Consider the following 16,422-nt stretch of genomic DNA (forward strand, 5'->3'; position numbering starts at 1 on the left):
TTATCTTTTTCTAAAATGGCAATTTTTATATTTCACTCCTTTGTCAAATGTCACTTGTCAGACGTCAGTGTCAACTGTCAACTGCCAGCGTCTATCACGATTCACGAAAATATCAACTTGCGGAGATTTTGATTTAAATTTATATTATATTTGTTGAATAATTATACAATCGACATAACCTTAAGTTTAGCAAATAATAAATACACGATATCAGTTAATCATTTAACATGGCTGATGATGGTGAAAATGTTCGTTCTTTTACCGGTCTTATGTATAACCTACATGTTGTTTGTTGCCTAATTCATACTTTATTTACTAGTGAAATATTAATTTTCAGGTTGCTGTTATGACAGTTAAAGAACCTCTAGACTTAATCAGACTCAGCTTAGATGAAAGAATTTACGTAAAAATGCGAAATGAACGTGAATTACGAGGAAGACTTCATGTAAGAAATATTATCTGATTACTCATGATTTAAACTTAAAATTGCATTATTATATTTAAAACTCAATTTTAATACAGTGTTTAAGGACACTCGTTTAGTAACTGTTAGATTGCAAAACAGTCATCTAATCAACAAATTTTAAAGGTTTTTCTGTTTTAATTTCAGGCCTATGATCAACATTTGAATATGGTTCTTGGCGACGCTGAAGAAACAATTACCACAGTAGAAATTGATGAAGAAACATATGAGGAAGTATATAGAACAACAAAACGTAACATTCCCATGCTCTTTGTAAGAGGAGATGGTGTTATTCTTGTATCTCCGCCTGTGCGAGTTGGTGTTTAAGGATTTAGTATTAATAAACATATTTTGTAAATCATTTTTTATTTTATTTTTTTGCTAACAGATTAATGATCTTCTCATTCTTAAATGTTAAGTTACGTTTCACCAACAGCTGTTCTTCATCCATGGGGTCAATAATTGTGCCAGCTCTAGTAATAACACTTGGTTTTATTAATTTTTGATGAGCCGTTTCAGGAATAAATGTGTTACCTATTGGTGTTCTGATAGATGCTTCATAGTCACTCACACTCGTAAATGGGAAAGGCAACTCGGATACCTTGTGAGCTTTGAGCTGAGGTAACTGCAATTCATTGATAATAACATCACCTTTATTTTCATCACGTCTTGTTGGTCTTGGTATTGGCTTAGATATAAATCTATTCTTTCTACGTTTAGGCACTTTCACACCCTTTCCTCCCCAGTTGCCCCATCCTGGAAGCCTTAAGTCTATTTCTTTAGGTCTCTCATTGTCTATTTCATCTTGCTTCTCTTGTCTAAAACTCGCAACAACATCATCCTCTTCAAATACTTCTTCAATGTCAACTTTAGGTACAATCTGTTCATCATCATCAAGTTCATCTAAATCATTCTCTCCTTGAGGAACAGCTGTATTCAAATATTTTGGTTTTACTTCTATAAACCTATTTGGATCAATGTCTGAATTAGCTTTTGTCTCTGGTTGAGTTTCTAAAGATTGAATTAGTTTAATAGGAGTTTTATTTTCTAGTGGTACATCTTCAGCATTATTTTTATCAGTTTCTATTAATTCTTCATCAATTATTGGTTTTTGATGTTTTTTCTTAAATTGTAAAGACTCCAGATTGTCCTTGGCATCCTTTTTCAGTTTGCCAATTTTACTTGATTTAGGTGTCTTTTCTAGTTGCTTTATTTGCTGTCTTAGTTTCTCTAACTTCTTGTCAACTTGAATTGCAATTTTGTTTTCTAATTTTTCAAACACTTTGGAAACATCTGTTCGATCGTTCTTTGTCTGAGTCTTACTATCAGAGTTAATTTCTTCAACAACCCAAGTTGTAGTTGATACTACTTTCTTATTTTGCTTGCCAATTTTAGTTTTAGTTTTGTTCATTGTTTTTGTTTTAATACTTTCTTTTCTTTCATTTACATTTTCAGGCATTTGTTTAGGTTCATTAACCGAAACAGGTTCTTCTTGCTCACTTACAGTTGCATTACCTTCATCATCTATTACAGAATCATCACCTTCAACTGCATTACCTAATTTGAGTATATTGTTTTTAAGGGCAGAAAGATCACTAGGTTCATTCATATCTTCATCACTGTCACTATCGTCTTTCCTTTTGTGCATTTTCTCTTTCAAATACTTTTTATATCCAAAATTAAATTCTTCATCAACATTGCTCTTATCAGGTCTTTTCATCATCCATGGATTCATAGGATCTTGGGCTAGAGTTAGGTCCGGTACTACTTCATTTTCATCCGCTTCATCATCAGTACTGGCTGTATCTTGAGTTTTATGTGTTAAACCTCTGCTGACTGCTAATTGCTCTGCCAGTTGTTGTCTTACCTGAAAAAGGATTGAATAAAGTATACCTAATTCTATATTATTTCAGACTATTATAAAGAAATGTTACAATAACAATATAGAATAATGGGTGATATTATAAATTGCAGTAAGTTTTATAACATTCTTATGATGTATTGTTTGTGTCTTGTGATATAGATGTATTACAAAAATTATATCAATTTCAAATATTTATACTTCCCCTAAACACCTCTAAGAATTATGGTTTGAAAACACACACAATATAAATAGATATTGATCTGTATCTTACCTCTTTATCATATTTAGCTCTAACAAGTTTACTCTTAGCCCATTTGCCAGTATTCTTGTGCCTTAAAGTGTGTCTCTCTAGTGCTCTTGCCTTCTCTAATTCTTCCAGTTTCTTCAAAGCTTCTTCAGGGTCTTTAGTTTGTAAGTCTTCAAATTCTTTTAGTTGTTGTTTCAATCGTTCTTTTTTCAGGATACTAGAAATAATAGTAAAGCAATGATTTAAACTTATTGTAGAAACATTAAATATTTATGATACAAAAAATATGATTTAAATTTTAAAGCATTTCCTATGTTGTGTATATTCATAAAAAATATTTGAACAAAAATACAGATTATAAGAAGTCAGCTGATATGAATAAAAAACTAAATATGACACTATAAATAAATATCTAGTAAATGCACATACCGGTGATATTTTTTACTTTTTATCTTGCTCTGCCGTTTAGCTTTGGCAGCTTTATATGATTGCTGAGCCCTCAGTTTAGCCAATTGTTGTCTGTGCTCAAGCATTTCCTCATAAGTCATAGGGAAACTTGTTTCCTCATCCATTTCTTCATCTGCTTCTACAGGAGGATCTATTTCATCCAATTCTTTTTCAAGAGCCGACTTTAACTTTAAATTGGACAAAATAACTTTCGTGGGATATTCCCTTTTTGTTTTAGCAGATTTTAGTGGAAATGACACAAAGTCTACTGTACGATTTCTTGCCACTACTGGATCCCATTTTGTTATTTTCTCCTTCGTTATATCGTAGCCTGTAGATCTTTTAATGCGTTCTGCTTGAGGCTTTTCTAATGGCTTGGGAAGTACGTTAGACTTATCCTGTGTATTCTTTAATCTTTTGGTTATTTTTGCATGTTGGGCTGAGTCCTTTAGCACATTCACTACTTGGCTAAGGTCTAATTTATTAGATTTCTTTATCAAATTAAATTCAGAATTATGATTTGTGGGCTCATTCCGAGTAGGTTCCGAAATATGTTGCGTTTTGTCCAACTTTGTAATCGCACTAATTAAATTATCGTGTTCAGAAGATATAACATCATATTCATCGTGGTCCTCCATTTCAACGATTTTTTAAATTTTACTGAGAACAATGTAAGGCAATAGTATTAAGAATTATTCTTTCTGCTAACCTAAAATAAATTATAAACGGCACAACACACGTGACATTTCAGCACGATCCCTCGTCGATATTTGACATATTATGACAATGTCATAATATGTCAATATGACTGTTGACAAAAACATTTATAATGTTTTCTCTATTCTGGCTTCAGGGCTTTTTGATAAAGAAATAACTTTGTGATAAACCTTAGATCATTAAGTAATGGATAACACTCGCAGGCGTTTCCCCTTTTGCTGAGGTATAAGATTATTCGAATCGAAAAATCTTATGCTTTCATAAAAACTACTTGCGTAATCGATTACAAACACTCTGCGTATTCGTAAAACATCGAAAGGACGTCTGCAAGTGCTCCGCTAAAAATGCCGTTTTGCACTGTCAAGTCTTGCAGAAGCAATTCAAACATGTCGAATATTAAAAAAGATGGAATAACCTTTAATTTGTGTATATTTTTGAAGTGAAACTTCTTTATCGGGGGTGGACAAAAATTTTGTGTAACATTTTTGCGTTACGCCGCGCGCGTGACATTTTTGCGTTACGCCGTACTCGTGACATTTTTGCGTTACGCCGTACTCGTGACTATATACATTATACATGTTATATTAAAGTGATCAGCAAAATCAAAGGGTTTGTTTTAATTCTAATTCCAGTGAATTTCTAAAAAAAGTAAATAAGTAATTACATCTATTTTTCTAATACTTAGGTGTAATAATGGTATTTATTTTTCTAAGTTATTTATGATTAACCTCACTTTTTGATTGTATTTTTCAATACACTAACACGTGGGTGGAATTATGGTATCAATTTTTGAAGTGAAACTTCTTTATCGGGGGTGGACAAAAATTTTGTGTAACATTTTTGCGTTACGCCGCGCGCGTGACATTTTTGCGTTACGCCGTACTCGTGACATTTTTGCGTTACGCCGTACTCGTGACTATATACATTATACATGTTATATTAAAGTGATCAGCAAAATCAAAGGGTTTGTTTTAATTCTAATTCCAGTGAATTTCTAAAAAAAGTAAATAAGTAATTACATCTATTTTTCTAATACTTAGGTGTAATAATGGTATTTATTTTTCTAAGTTATTTATGATTAACCTCACTTTTTGATTGTATTTTTCAATACACTAACACGTGGGTGGAATTATGGTATCAATTTTTTCTAATACTTGAATGTTGATTGTGGTATTTATTTTTCTAAAATTGTATTTAAAGTTAACCTCAGTTTTTGATTGAATTTTTTAAAACACCAACACGTGGGCGAGATCATGTTATTTATTTTTCAAGTTATTTAAGCTTAACCTCTGTCATAATATGTATATACTATGTGCGTCATTAATTTCTGACTGTTTCGAGATTTCGACATTAGGAATTTATATTTATTACCTCTATTGTTCGAACAAAAATAAGTTACCGCCTTTAAGAACTTGCCGACAATGTAAGTACAGTATTGTTTCTTAGAAAACATTTTAGGAGTATATGATAATAAATCTATGACTCACGTTAACACGTGTTTGCTTGATTGGTGTTCAATTATGATTTTGTGAATTCAATATTTATAAGAATAAACCTCAAACTCTTTATGTCCAATCAAAATCCGCCTAAGTCGAAAACCTTTCAAAGTCCTTTATAAGTTGAAAACTCTATATAACTCGAATTTTTTGGCGTCTCCCTTGGTCTTTTGAACTACCGCACGAGCTGAGCGAGCGAAGCGAGCGAGTCGCGGCAGTGGCCGGCGTAAATATTCAAATAGGTAGCGAGGAGCGAAGCGACGAGCATCTTAGGTTAACTTTTGAACTACCGCACGAGCCGAGCGAGCGAAGCGAGCGAGTTGCAGTAGCGGCCGGTGTAAATATTTAAATAGGTAGCGAGGAGCAAAGCGACGAGCATCTTAGGTTAACTTTTGATTTTTGAACTACCGCACGAGCCGAGCGAGCGAAGCGAGCGAGTTGCAGCAGCGGCTGGTGTAAATATTTAAATAGGTAGCAAGGAGCGAAACGACGAGCGTGTTAGACTAACGTATTTCTGTAATATTGTATACAAGCTGTGCCGCGCGGTTTCACCCGCGTGGCTATGCTCCTGTTGGTCTTAGCGTGATAATATATAGCCTATATTACTCGTGGATAATGTAGCTTTCGAATGGTGAAAGAATTTTTAAAATCGGTCCAGTAGTTTATGAGCCTATTCATTACAATCAATCAAACAAACAAACAAACAAAGTTTTCCTCTTTATAATATTACTGTAGATAGTAAATTATTTTTTGAAAAATAAGGTCATAAAGAAGTTTCACTTCTTACGTGTGTACTCTAGTACACGCACACATTTTTTTTATTTTTTAACGTACATTTCTAATTAAATGCAATTTCTAATAATCGTCGATGTATCGTTTAGCGATATGATCAAGACAAATAATCGAGTCATGTTTCGAGAGAGAAAGAGACGAGACTATCATGGAAAGAAAATATACAAATTTAATCTTTATAAACTAAGAGAGAAAGTTGAATTTAAAACGCGATAATGAACCGCATTCCTTACGAGACTATCTTTTAAAGAAATACAAATTTAATCTTTATGATCTAAGTTATAAAGTTGAATTTAGAATGCGATATTGATCCACACTCCCCACGAGACAACTTGGAATGAAATACAAATTTAATCTTTATGAACTTAGGGATAGAGTTGAATTTAAAAATTCGTCGCTTAAAAGGTCGTAAATTTTTACGACTTTCGTGACACAAATTATTTTTGTGAATGTGTGATTGTGTTTCAATAGTGTGAGTTGCCCTCCCCGCACCAAAATCAGCAGAAAGTTTAGTTAGAACATTTGCCAACGTACTCCATCCATTACTTAATGATCTAAGTGATAAACTTATTTTCAATTATTCATTTTTTGTTTTATATTGGAATAATTCATTCATACTTATTATGAAAACAAAGGCGTCAAAAAAAATCATGCTTAGATACATATTCTGAGAATTCAATTTGCATTTTGTATCTATCAAGACGGTAAAAGAGAGTCTGCGTGTATTTTGAGAGATTGATTAAAACATTGGAATATATATTATATAGCAAGAAATTGGAATATACTATAAAGAAAAAAGTGTGTTATTTCATAATTCTTCATCTTTTTTCAGAAATAGAATTTTATTTTTACTTCATGTGACTGTTATTTTAAGGTTATCATGGTTATCATAGTGGTGCACCCTTGGTGCTACCCGAAACTTTTGACTTTCACACAGGTTCTTTTTTGTAAATGAAAAGCGTTTAGTTAAAAAATAGAAGCTTTGTCAAAAAGTTATTCGTTAAGGAGTTTGAGTAATGAAATAAAACAATTCTTAATTATTTAAAAATGTTCAAAATATAATTGTTAGATATATTTTGGTGATATTATATTTATTTATTCTCTTGCATTTGCACATTCATTTGAAGACCCAGGCGATGGCGGCAGGTTTTCTTGATTCTGATGTTGACGGGAGTTTTTAAACATCACACGATTTCGATAAAGTTTGGCTTCATCCGTGCACTTGGTTGTTATGCAGCCTCTGAAATAATAAAAACGACAATTTATAAAAAAAATAATTTAGAAGCAAAGAACAAAAAATATTGAAATATGATAGAAAAATATCTAAATGTAGGTACCTACTACAATATAACTGGCAAAATGCTTTAGTTACCATTTAATTTTTGGCGTGACAACGTCTTATAATTCAATAGCGCCGGCTGCACTCACGAAAAAACATGACTCATGCGGCGTTACCTGAGGCGTTCCATGTAAGGCTTGAAGATCAAGCGAGAGCGTTTAACTAGTGACATAGAAGCACAATCGGACGATGTCACGTTCAACTATCGCCAGTAAACCGACTTTACAACCATTTTTTTTAAATTACAAAATGTTCTAATTTTTATACCTACGTAATAAAATAAAAGTTTTCACAAACCTAACTATTCTCTTGGGAACGTTGCATCGCTCAGACACCGTGTTAACAATATCGTCCACCATATTAGGATCCAGACATTTCTTTGCAGGTTTGTCAGCGAATGCCGGGGACTGCTTACCGGTCAGCGAATGCGTTGCTAAGACTCTGAAAAAAAATAACTTAGTTTTATAATATTACTAGCGACCCGCCCCGGCTTCGCACGGGTGCAATGCTGATACTATTCACTACAGAAAAACTTCTAACGTTGTATTTAAAAACATAGCGGCCCGGCCGGCTGGTACCGCTGCAAACGGTACGTCCCGCAATTTTTAAATCTGTAATATCTTCGAAAATATTCACTTAAATCATACGGTGTAAAGGGCCATATAGATCTATATTAAATGAACAATGTATTCAAGGTATTTAATTGGTTAAGGATTAATGCTGTATTGGTTAAAATCGCTTCGAAAATTAGCCATTATTTGTCGTAAAAAGTAAATGACAAAAAAAAGTTATTGTGGGTTATCCATAAGAGATAGACATATGCCATCGCGGACTTTTCTGTAGACCTTTTCAATGTGTACAATACTTAGTACATTATTTTGATTAAACTCGTAGGGTTCAGCCTGCGTTTGCAATGTAAGCGGAAAAAATGTAATTATTTACGACATCACATTAGAAACCTCAAAAATAACAGTACTTCTCCACTATTTAATGGATGTTATTATACATATAAACCTTCCTCTTGAATCACTCTATCTTTTAAAAAAACCGCATCAAAATCCGTTGCGTAGTTTCAAAGATTTAAGCGTACAAAGGGACATAGGGACATAGGGACATAGGGAAATAGGGACAGAGAATGCGACTTTGTTTTATACTATGTAGTGATTTTCGCTTATTAGGTATTACTACTAAAACTTTCGGTATAGAAACATGATTTTTTATGAATACGTTATAATATTCTATACTCAATTAAAAATTCATACAGTAGGTAAGTGCAAAGTTCGGTTTGTCAATTACTAACTGTATGAAACTTACTTTCTTGGAAAAACGGCTTGCAATAATTGCCTAGTCGCTGATGTGTGCGAAGTCCAATCTATTTCCTTTAATAGCCTCGCCGGTACCGTCACTTTGCCGCTTCCAATTGGTACCTATAAAACATATCGATATGTTATGACTTATGAGTAAATTTAACATATTGTGAGAAAACTTTATATAAATTTATTATTGTTTACCATATCTACAGTATTCTCCACAGATAATAAATCATTGCAAGACGTGTTTGTAGTCTGCGCAGAAGCTCTCCTGACTTTTATACCGGTAAGACTTCGCCTACCCTCATCGGTTTTAGAGCTTGATGCGTTATGGACTTCAGAAGTAGACGCATCTCCCTGTGGTAATTCAACTTCCGAAAATCTCTCTTCTGACGTTCTGACTGTCGAAAGGGATTGTGCATCGAGATTTTCTAAATTGTTCGTCAAATTTAAAAATTGTTTATACAGTGTTTGTATTACTCCTTCTAACTCCGCTATTTTTTCTGCGGGAGGCGGGACGGCATCTGTTTGTGTTGCCTGATCGAATGTTAATTTTGTAATTTCGTTGGTATGTCGTGGAGGAAGAGGCGTGCTGCTAGCTAAGGATCGGCGGTTTAGAGATTTTTCATGTAGCGTACGAATAAGTGGGTTATTCATGAATGATTCAGCTCGGTTTTGAGCTGGATTGAACTTGATGGAGGATTGTGTAAAGTTAAGTTCTGGGTTACCCTGAAAAATACAAAGACATAAATAAAAGTATAATACACAAGAAAAAACAGAACACCGCGACCGATTTGAAGAAAATTCGTACAGTATATATCTTAAACTTTACGAGTTTTATTTCAATTACATACATATTATAATCGTATTTTATTATAACTGTTTGCACCAACCTCTGGATCAGTTTCACTATCGCTGCTGTCAATGTTGTTACCTTGTAGCACGTGACTGCTTGAGTTCATTTGAGAAGAATGATTTCCGCCTATATTATACTGAAAATAAATCATTATGTGATATAAAAAACTAACATAAATTAGTGAAACATGTACCGAGATTACTTACATGAAATAAAAAATACGTAGGGAAAAAAAAGCATAGTTGGTTCATATTTTTTGTCGACTTTTTTGAGAAAAAGAAGAATACGGAGGAACTTTTTGTAATATGTATACTCGAGAAAAATAATATTTAGTATTTTAAGCCAAAAGCCCTCACTCATACTGTGGATGAGAGGTGCATACTGCCATGGACGAATTTATTGATCCATGATACTGTTAAAGTTTCTCGTTAAATTGACTACCTACAAAATAATTGATTTAAATAGTCCATGACATAAACATGCCAGTTATCACTAAGTGAATGTTATTCTATAAATATGATCTCATTCCACTCGATATTACTCATACGGTTTACCATTGATTAAGAGATAAAGCAATCGTTTGAGTACTAATTGTTACTTGATATCATAAATTAAATCGACATTGCCCTTGCTTGCCAATTACCATATTAACTATTTAATTTAAATAGTAAATATTAAAAAGGTAAAAATCAGCCAGCAGGATAATAGAATAATATATATCTACCTACACATTAATTGAAATCGATAAATATAGTAAAAATTGGCAATACCTAATAGATTCGATTCATAGCGCAGCTATATTAGGTACCTACCTACTTTTAAAAATAACGGACCTACTTGGTAGTTCCAAAACCATTATACCTAATCAATGAGGATTTATTCAAATATTATAGGTAAAATTGATACGAGGCATTATGCCATCAGCCATACTACTACGTCTTGTATACGTGGTATATTATTATTAGTCTGTGATACTACTACTATCTAAGTACCTGTACCATTAACAATTCTGTGATTATGCTAAGAGATAGTAAAACAACGAAAATTTAGAAACTTACCAATGTCCCAGTTTTCATTTCCTTAATTGTATTCATACATAATGATAGCACATTCTTCACTTGATTGTCTTGTCTTTCTAACATAACTTTCAATTCTTTTACGTATCGCTTAGTATCTGAAAGTATGCAATGCAGAAAATATTAACATTAGAGTTTTCTCATAACACACCTAACTATGCATACCTACGTGTGAAAATACTGCAGGATTTTGTAACGTGTTGTAAAATTTTAACTGACTTCAAAAAAGGAGGAGGTTATTACTTATTATGTAATTAATTCTGAGTGATTATATTTTTTTAATTTATTTTAACCACCAAGGAACATAGAAAAGTAAAATATTGCCATGCATTAGGTATGTAAGTAATAATTCATAGACCTATCTACATATTTACTTCCGGTTGACATCTTGCGACAAACCGAATATCAAGGTGCATAAACTAGTAGTTTTATTATTAGCATTGTTTTGTATGAACAAGTGTTTAATTAGGTACTGAGATATACCTATATTAGAAAATTAGGTACTTATGTAACTACATTAAGGTATGTATAAAATTGACTCGCTTACCCGATATCCGTAGTACTTGTCCTCTCCTGGTAATACCATTGTGCCTATCCCGTACGAGAACAATTTTTCCCGTATGCAAGTCATTATCTTCGGTTATCAAGGAAGCAGCATTAACAACACTATAGTTTGAGAATACGTTACGTTCATCAACCCATTCGACGAGGAGCCACAGTCTTTGCGCCATTTTATAAGTAAAAAAATTAATATGATCCGTTACGAGCGATGTTTAAACATTAACTGAACGATATTGTTACGTGAAGGTGTCTCAGGTAAAAATATTAAGTACAATAGATAGGGATTCGGTAATATCGTTTGCGCCCTATTCCTCCGCTACGTTGACGACAAAAGAATTCATTGAAGGCAACAGAACAATACGTCATAAGATGTATAATGTTATAAACTATTAAAAGAAAGTAGGTACTTGGAATTATTCAAACATTTGAAATTTTTAATCTGTTTATTACTGCATACACTATTATGTCAAATTAATAGATTGTTTAAATTTTTTTAAATCATAATAATAGGTAGGTACTGTTTAACAAGCGAAAGATTACATTCATTTTATTATTGGATTCTTATTACTAACTTATTACAGATGCCTGTGAAAATAAATGAAATGCTACGGATAACGGCAGCTTTTGTGGATATTCTAAAACCATGGATCATCATTCATCATGGATTAAATCAGGTAGGTATTATATATACTTAACTTGTTAATAAATTTAAAGGATCATTCGTAAGTCGTAGAAACCTAGTTATGAAATATGAATTAACTAGCTGTGCCACTCGTGAAGGAACCCGCTGTTTCTGCCAGCATGAAAATAATAGCTGCTCACTGAATGAATATTTTTTATAATTTCTGTGTTCCGTGTGGTTCTGATACATTCTGTCATCTGTGTGCTTCATTTAGTTAAATTTACTTGGCAGTTGCCAAGTATCATCAAAATGTGTACGATGGTTTTTAGATGTACTATCGCCAACGTCCATACCACGTTGAATACACCGGTTCTGATCACCGAAGTTAAGCAACGTCGGGCACGGTCAGTACTTAGATGGGTGACCGCTTGGGAACACCGCGTGATGTTGGCTTTTGGCATCATGTACATATTTCAATTTCCTTTTTAAAAATGTATATGTACATACCTATACATATACTTACATTTTTTGTCTGAATATTATTTATATATTATGTATATGATTGTATTCTATGCGACTGTGAAAAATATTCCTACATATTAAGTAATGCAAAGTCGTGTTACCTACACTATTTAAAAAAATCGATTGTTTTGATTTATATAACCTTTGTTAAACTGTCTCAAAGCATATAAATTATGTCACAGTAGAAAAGCTGAAATTAGTCATTTAATATAATAAGAGTCTAGCCTCTTTATTGAACAGTGTCGTGCTGTGATAAATACGATGCGAATTTCCTTTTAAAAAAATGTAAGTATATACCTACTTACATTTCTTTATACGACCTACGACTCACCTACAAGTAGTTAAGTATAATATTCTACTCTGACACACACTAGATTCAAATCTGATATATATAAATGAATCGCAAAATGTGTTGGTAAGCGCATAACTCGAGAACGGCTGAACCGATTTCGATAATTCTTTTTTTATTATATTCCTTGAAGTACGAGGATGGTTCTTATGTAGAGAAAACGTAAACATGTACCACGGGCGAAGCCGGGGCGGACCGCTAGTTAAAAATAAAAACATTGAAAATTAGAAAATACGGAGAAATTATTGTTAATATTCGACGTTTTAAAGAATATTAACCAAAGATAGAGAAATTAACCTTCATAATTTGATTTTTTTTTAATTTATAATCGATATTTTTTATAAATTTTTAACCTTCTGCAATTTTAAAGTTACCTTTAATTAATATTATTTATTATTCTGAGATACAATAATTAATGCCACAAAGGAAAAGTCTTACAGAAATCTTACAGGTATAACAAGAAACTAAGCAACCGCTTCTAGAAATAATAATTAATCTATAAGATTCTGAAAATAAATTTCAATGAACCTATTGGAATAGGTAAAGGAAAAAAACAAAAAAAAAGTATATTACACAAGCCCATAAGCTTCTTTAGGGATTATAGCAATAAAACAAAGCAAAAAGACAATAGGATTATAAAATGTTCGGAACTAGTATTTAAGATATGGGAAACAATTGAAAAAAGCGTGGTATTTTTTTCTACAACCCCTCCACGGAGGTAATTTAATTAACTCATTTGCAATTTTGGGTCAGTGTATTCCAACTTATTGGAGTGTAAAGAACTTAAAAAATTCGGAAGCTCGCATAGCTATAATTGGTCTATCGATAATCGATATACCTACTTATATCGTGTACTATCTAGTGCAGTGGAAATAAAGTGAGTATTTGGATATTACTTGTATAATGTATTTAAATGTTTTAAATATTTTGTTTTAATGTTTAATATAATATTTACTAAGTAGTGCGGGATAAGAAGATCTATAACTATGTAAAGGGTATTTCTTTAAATTAATTATTAGCTATATTTTCAATAAAAATGTTATGTTTTTTTTTCAAATAGATATTTTTAGGCAAAATTTATAGCAATTTGTTAAGGTTCCGGTATTTTTTTACATTAAATAAGAAAAAAATTAAAAAAAAAAGTTTTGTTTTTATTTTTTTGTGATGGTTCGATTCAGGGCATGAAATAAATACTAACTTACTTATTCAATTTAAAATTACGAAATGGAAAACATAAAATAAAATAAAAAATTCAATTTAAGCGCATTTTTTCTATACTCTACCATTTTTAGTGCGTCATTGGAGATATTTTTTGTTAATTATCTATCGGTCATTTGTAAAACTGGTTATTTAGACAATAGGAACAAATCCAATAGGATAAGTAATGTAAACAATGCAAGTACACAGGTAGTTTTGTGCCCGCATACAATAGATGTATTACGGGCACATGCCAGTAGGATCACAATATCTAACTTATACCTGAAGTGAAACAAATGAAAAAGTCCACTGGTTTACAACTGCACATTTTGCCTTATGAATTGTTATTTTAACGGCTCATATATTTTACGAATTTTGGTCAGTCGAGGTTCCTTTTTGGTGTACCCACGATCTTTGTAGGTAACTGGAAAGTTTCTAGCCAGTCAGATTACAAATATGTTTTATATAATTACAAATAAGTGTGTTGTTTACTAAATATTAATAATTATTATAGCAATAATCTACAATGAAATCTGAACTCGATGCCGCACAAGCCTTATTGGATCTTCAGGGAAATCGGCAAGTTATACATCGCAGTGGATGTAAGTAATATAAACTTTGAATAATTTAAATACAACGGTTATTTTAAGTAATTAGAAACTTTTGATATTTTCAATATTAACTTACGGTAAAAAGATTTTTTCTAATTATTTAAATTTTTTCAGATGATCATTGGTCCCGTGGTATTGACGAAATGGAAGGACCTACAACTATCTCAAAACTTTTTAATAGTCTTATTACATCAAAGGTTTGTCTTTTAATTATTTTTAACATTTTTTTTTTTCGTTTTTTTAATCACCAATTGGATGTACAGTTAATATATTAATTTATTTTCAGTCGTTTAATTGCCAAGTTGCAAGTACCAGTACGCCAAAGCGCCAAAATATGCCGTATCAACCAGAAGTTCAACAAAGAGTTAAAAAGGTGAAGACTTGTGAGAAAGGCACTCAAACTGACATAGAATGTAGACTCCCTGAGATACAAAAAATGGAGATCATTATAAAGGAGCTTTGTGGTAAAATTGAAGTATTAGAAACACAGTTGAAATGTAAAGGTTCGGAGACTTTATCGGCGGGGGATTCAAATGAGAATTATTCGGACTCTTCGAGCGATGAGCGTTTGAAGAAATCGTATACGCGAAAAACATACAAACGTAAAAGGACCAGTACTAATACAACATTAAATAACGTAAGTCTTTGATTAAATTTAAAAAATACAAGGTATAGAATGCATAGACGTTTAATGTTATATTGTTTTTTTTGTAAGATATAAAAAAATGTATTTTCATTTTTTTAGGATTCATCAGATTGTGAGATTACGCCGAAGAAAAACAAAGAATCTGAACGTTACGATCCTGAGTTTAAAATATCTAAGGCTGATTCAAGTGTAAAAAAACCGCTAAAGCCGAAGAATTCGAAATTTAAGACTGGCGGTGATTTGGTATGTTTGTATTTTTATTTGAAATCAATTGATTTATAAACCTACAGTTTTTAAATATTTTTTTTGCAATAATAATTCAATGAAAATAATAAATATGGTATATTAATCATAAGGTCTCCATTGGCGATGGCAATGCATCAGTCCCTGCTCGCCTCTTGAAACATATGGATTGGACTTCTTACACTAATGCTACAAGAAAGTTGTTGACGGCAGTTTTCCCACGCAAGTATGTGTACATCGTTAACTTAAATATATGATTTGAATTATGTTATATTATTTTGTTAAGTGTGCATTGTTAAATATTTGAATATAAATATTTTTGTTATTTTTATTTTAGTGTACTGGCAACACATTCTCTTACGGGGAAGCGATCACCAGCGTTTCCGGATAAGCCCGCCAAAAAGAAATTAGACCCTGCTCTAGTCAACGATATTGTTCAAACTGTAGTCGAAAGATGTAGTGTACCGGAAAATGTAGTAAGGTAAATGTTCCAGTTAAACTTTACAATTGTATGCAATAAAAAAAAAATATGACATAATGATGGTTTTCGTTCATTTTTTGTGTCAATTATATAAATACAAACATCATGATTAATATTTTTATCTCTTTGCAGAACAAGCATTACAACGAAATGTGCCGATGAAAGTAAAATGTTCCGTAGCAGACAAATGAACAAGAAAAAACGAAAATCATTAAAAAAGGAGAATATATCGCCCTCGGATGATTCGGATGATTCATATTATTCAAATTGAAAAAACAAAATCAACAATATATTTGTATATAGGTCGTCAAATGAAGGAGACTTTTTAAGTCAAGGTACGTTGTTTGAATCGTAAATTTTACATAATATACATACATATATAAAATGCATATACATATATAATATCATCATAATCTAACGTCCTAATTTAATGAAAATATTTTTCTCTTTTACAGGTGTGGTATACGTACATAAAATTGTATGCCCAAGGTGCTTCCCAAATGGACTACGCTCGTATTTTTATGCAATGCATGTCAGTGATTATTAAATTTTGATAAAGTGACTGAAGTTTAATGAGATAATG

At 32.0% G+C, this 16,422-nt stretch overlaps 4 protein-coding genes and 1 pseudogene across 4 annotated transcripts; 3 read left to right on the forward strand and 2 right to left on the reverse strand.

Moving 5' to 3' along the window:
• The first annotated feature begins 76 nt into the window (after positions 1–76).
• LSm3 (U6 snRNA-associated Sm-like protein LSm3) lies at positions 77–826 on the forward strand. The gene is made up of 3 exons (XM_089705489.1): positions 77–248; positions 338–445; positions 611–826. Exons 1-3 carry the CDS (start codon positions 228–230, stop codon positions 788–790), a joined length of 309 nt encoding a protein of 102 aa, XP_089561615.1. The 5' UTR covers positions 77–227; the 3' UTR covers positions 791–826.
• LOC149480956 (U3 small nucleolar RNA-associated protein 14 homolog A-like) lies at positions 813–3,783 on the reverse strand. The gene is made up of 3 exons (XM_089705488.1): positions 3,004–3,783; positions 2,599–2,791; positions 813–2,330 (listed from the first exon to the last, which is right to left on the reverse strand). The coding sequence occupies exons 1-3, from the start codon at positions 3,657–3,659 to the stop codon at positions 834–836; spliced, it is 2,346 nt and encodes a 781-aa protein (XP_089561614.1). The 5' UTR covers positions 3,660–3,783; the 3' UTR covers positions 813–833.
• Positions 3,784–7,110: 3,327 nt separating this feature from the next.
• On the reverse strand, positions 7,111–11,490 carry LOC149480957 (uncharacterized). Its single transcript, XM_089706055.1, has 7 exons — positions 11,155–11,490; positions 10,590–10,705; positions 9,569–9,667; positions 8,877–9,404; positions 8,680–8,792; positions 7,663–7,806; positions 7,111–7,266 (listed from the first exon to the last, which is right to left on the reverse strand). Exons 1-7 carry the CDS (start codon positions 11,336–11,338, stop codon positions 7,122–7,124), a joined length of 1,329 nt encoding a protein of 442 aa, XP_089562181.1. The 5' UTR covers positions 11,339–11,490; the 3' UTR covers positions 7,111–7,121.
• Positions 10,788–16,405, forward strand: LOC149480958 (uncharacterized). The gene is made up of 9 exons (XM_089706065.1): positions 10,788–10,945; positions 14,373–14,460; positions 14,584–14,666; positions 14,756–15,106; positions 15,215–15,358; positions 15,472–15,584; positions 15,696–15,839; positions 15,972–16,174; positions 16,295–16,405. Exons 2-8 carry the CDS (start codon positions 14,385–14,387, stop codon positions 16,108–16,110), a joined length of 1,050 nt encoding a protein of 349 aa, XP_089562191.1. The 5' UTR covers positions 10,788–10,945; positions 14,373–14,384; the 3' UTR covers positions 16,111–16,174; positions 16,295–16,405.
• LOC149480959 (5S ribosomal RNA) lies at positions 12,130–12,243 on the forward strand (annotated as a pseudogene).
• Positions 16,406–16,422: the final 17 nt, after the last annotated feature.

The sequence above is a fragment of the Colias philodice genome, chromosome 17 (assembly GCF_061535455.1).
Source record: "Colias philodice isolate Cphi_HAF_F1 chromosome 17, ilColPhil1 Martin Lab GWU primary, whole genome shotgun sequence".
NCBI lineage: Eukaryota > Metazoa > Arthropoda > Insecta > Lepidoptera > Pieridae > Colias > Colias philodice.